At 35.7% G+C, this 3,199-nt stretch overlaps 1 protein-coding gene across 1 annotated transcript; it reads right to left on the bottom strand.

The window, feature by feature from the left end:
- Window positions 1-400: 400 nt before the first annotated feature.
- LOC114738618 (cytochrome P450 71A9-like) lies at window positions 401-2,441 on the bottom strand. Its single transcript, XM_028926691.1, has 2 exons — window positions 1,515-2,441; window positions 401-1,012 (listed from the first exon to the last, which is right to left on the bottom strand). The coding sequence occupies exons 1-2, from the start codon at window positions 2,439-2,441 to the stop codon at window positions 401-403; spliced, it is 1,539 nt and encodes a 512-aa protein (XP_028782524.1).
- Window positions 2,442-3,199: the final 758 nt, after the last annotated feature.

Below are 3,199 nucleotides of genomic sequence, written 5' to 3'. Positions count from 1 at the left end.
ACACTCGATCACAGCCATCATTTTACATTTATATCCGTTTTTTGAGGTTTTTATATCACTGGGAAATGAAATAGTTTAAGCTGCCTTTTTAAGTTATAAACTTTTTTATTTTTTTTAGTGATGTAATAGTAAATAAATTCCTTTTTATTTTTAATCTCGTACATGGAATTTTCTATAATATAATATAATATTTTAAAAGGTTTTTATTTGTAGTTTAGAGAGGTGTTTACAGACAATTTAAATTCAAAATTTTAAGAGAACAGTCTATTAGAAAAGAGTAAAATTTAGGAGATTATATTGCCATTGACATATAGGAAGAAAAATCCAAATATTACGGATTTATTTCTTTTTTTGTGACACAACACTTTAAAAATAGGTAAACAAGAAAAAAAACAATAAATTAATATGGAGGACAAGGTATTACGCAAAGATGAGATTTCTTGTGCATTGTAATGCCAAATGCTTCTTCCATGTCAAGTTCTTCACTTTTCATCCCACTTGGAAGTTTCCAATCAAATAGGTGCAAAAGATTTGCGAGTGCAAGTTCCACCATGGGCATAGCAAAATTGATTCCTGGACACCCTCTTCTTCCAGCCCCAAATGGAAGCATCTCAAATTGTCCCCCGTAGCCACAATCCACCGAACTTTTTGGAAACCTCTCTGGTTTAAATTCTTCTGGATTCTGCCATTCTTTTGCTTCTGTCCCTATAGATTTTGCATTCACAAAAACTCGAGTTTTCGCTGGAATCTCAAACCCTTTGATCCTACAAACGTCTCTGGTTTCTCTTGGTACTAGTAATGGTGCTGGTGGATGTAGCCTCAATGTCTCTTTTACTACTGATTTGAGGTACTTGAGACTTCCAAGATCTTCCTCTTCTACCATTTGTTTTCTTTTAGCAACTTTTCTCACTTCCTCTTGTGCTTTCTTCATTGAATCTGGGTTCCTAATTAGTTCAGCCATTATCCATACCAGTGTAGCTGAAGATGTGTCTGTGCCTGCCACAAAGATGTCCTGCATATAACCCACCAAGAAAGTTCACTCTTCTTACTCCATAATTAAAAGACATATTTTAACATACACATTAGCTTTGAGAGTAAGAAATTCCCTTAGGTACTTCAAGGTAAAAGTAGAGAAGGGCACTAAGATAGGATAATAGGTGGAAGTTAAGGTATTGATAATTGAACTAGACAATGAATTAGTTGAGATAGTAGCTCAAGAGTAGGTCAAATTGGAGGGTCAAACTAATTATAAATAATATGATTTAATTAAAAATATTCATATTTAATAAATGAAATAAGGGTTTTTCCTTTTATTTCAAAAGAAGACAAAATGATGTCATTTTACTCTATTTTGACAAGAGATTCCCTTCCGCACACTTCAAGGCAGAGAGACACTAAACTATGAAGATAGGTGAAATGTGAGGTTCCTATCCATGGGGTCCCTACATGTACAAACAATAGAACTCATCATTTGTTTACTTTCTCTAGTTTGCTAAGAAATAACATATAATTACCATTAGCACGCCCTTTATTTGGCCGTCGGTGATGGAAATTGGCTGATTCAAATCCTTCTGAAGTCGAACAAGCACATCAACAAGATCTTCATCCTCCTCCTGTTCTTCATGCTTATTATTATAACTTGATGAATCTCTATGCTCATTAATCACTGTGTTAAAGAAGTCATCTAATTCCCTCAAGTTCTTCTGTATCCTTCGATCAAGGCCATTGAACTTGTTGATCCATCCCAACCAAGGAAAGAAATCTGCAACACAAAATCCTCCCAACAGTTCCTGTGTTTCTCTAAGCATTTCATGGAACTTGCCTATGTTTTTATCATCATCCTCGTGCATTTTCTTACCAAAAGCAATCTTAGACACAATTTTGTTGCTCAACAAAAGTGTCATTTCACTTAAGTTCACAGAGCTTGAATTAGCTGAAGTGACAGCTATAGAATCAAGAAAAACCTTAAGCTCTCGAGACCGTATGGCTTGAAAACCTCGAACCCTCCGGGAACTCAAAAGCTCCAACATTACAATCTTCCTCATCTGCCTCCAGTAATCACCATAAGGAGCAAAACTCAAGGTTGAACAGTTATAAGTGAGGCGTTTAGCAGCATATAACACAGGCCTACCCGAGAAAACAAGATCATGATTCTTAAAAATGTCTCTGGCCATGTCCGAGGATGACACTACCAAAGTAGGTATACAACCTAACTGCAAGTACATGAGAGATCCATGTTGAGCTGAGAGCTTCTGAAACGTCCGGTGAGGCAAATCGTTGATCAAGTGAAGGTGGCCGATAATAGGCAGCCTCGCCGGGCCGGGAGGAAGCTTCTGATGATGATGATCTGGTGAAGAACCACATTTTCTAAACTGTCTTATCAGTAACAACATGAACAAGACTGTGACAAAGACAAGAAGCATACTAGAGATAATCATCATTGTTCTGCAAGGAATGAAGGAAGGTATTGTTATGGATATATAACACTTGAGCTTTCTCTAAGTCCTGGATTATTCAGAGGTGCAAAAGAACAAAAGGGATTGGTCCATCAAGGAAATACAAAAGAACAAAAGGGATTGGTCCATCAAGGAAATGCAAAAGGACAAAAGGGATTGGTCCATCAAGGAAATGCAAAAGAACAAAAGGGATTGGTCCATCAAGGAAATGCGAACCACGTTTTTGGTACCCTGCTCAACATGTTCCTCGTTGAAAGATCCCCCCCCGGGTGAAAGTTGAAGCTGTTTTGTTAGTACTAGCTAGTAACTAATCCGTGAATATTACTCCTCCGGTCCTTAATATAAAACCCATTTAACTAATTTGATTAGATTAATGAAGTTAGGTAAGTTAGTTAATTGTAATAAATATGACACGTTTTTCCTAAAACACCATAATCATCTTTCTCAATACCCCCTCTCCTTCTTCTACTTGATTATAGTTGAGGAGAGTATCCATAAGGGTAATTTAGGGATTATTGATAAATATGAGAAATGGGTCTTATATTTAGAACCAAAACCAACTCAATAATTGGGTCCTATATTAAGGACCGGAGGAGTATTTAAAAAGAATATTTAGTTATTTATGATAAATAAATATTGTCTTCTCTAAATTATCATAAAATACTCTAGAACTAACAGGATTAATAAGGATATTTTGTGAAAAACAAGATTTATTTGTTACAAATAGCTAATATATGTAATTC

The sequence above is a fragment of the Neltuma alba genome, unplaced genomic scaffold (genome assembly GCF_004799145.2).
Source record: "Neltuma alba isolate B1F8T4 unplaced genomic scaffold, ASM479914v2 tig00002811_pilon, whole genome shotgun sequence".
NCBI lineage: Eukaryota > Viridiplantae > Streptophyta > Magnoliopsida > Fabales > Fabaceae > Neltuma > Neltuma alba.
Note: the sequence above shows the minus strand (reverse complement) of the source record. Positions and strands in the feature narration are given on the sequence as shown.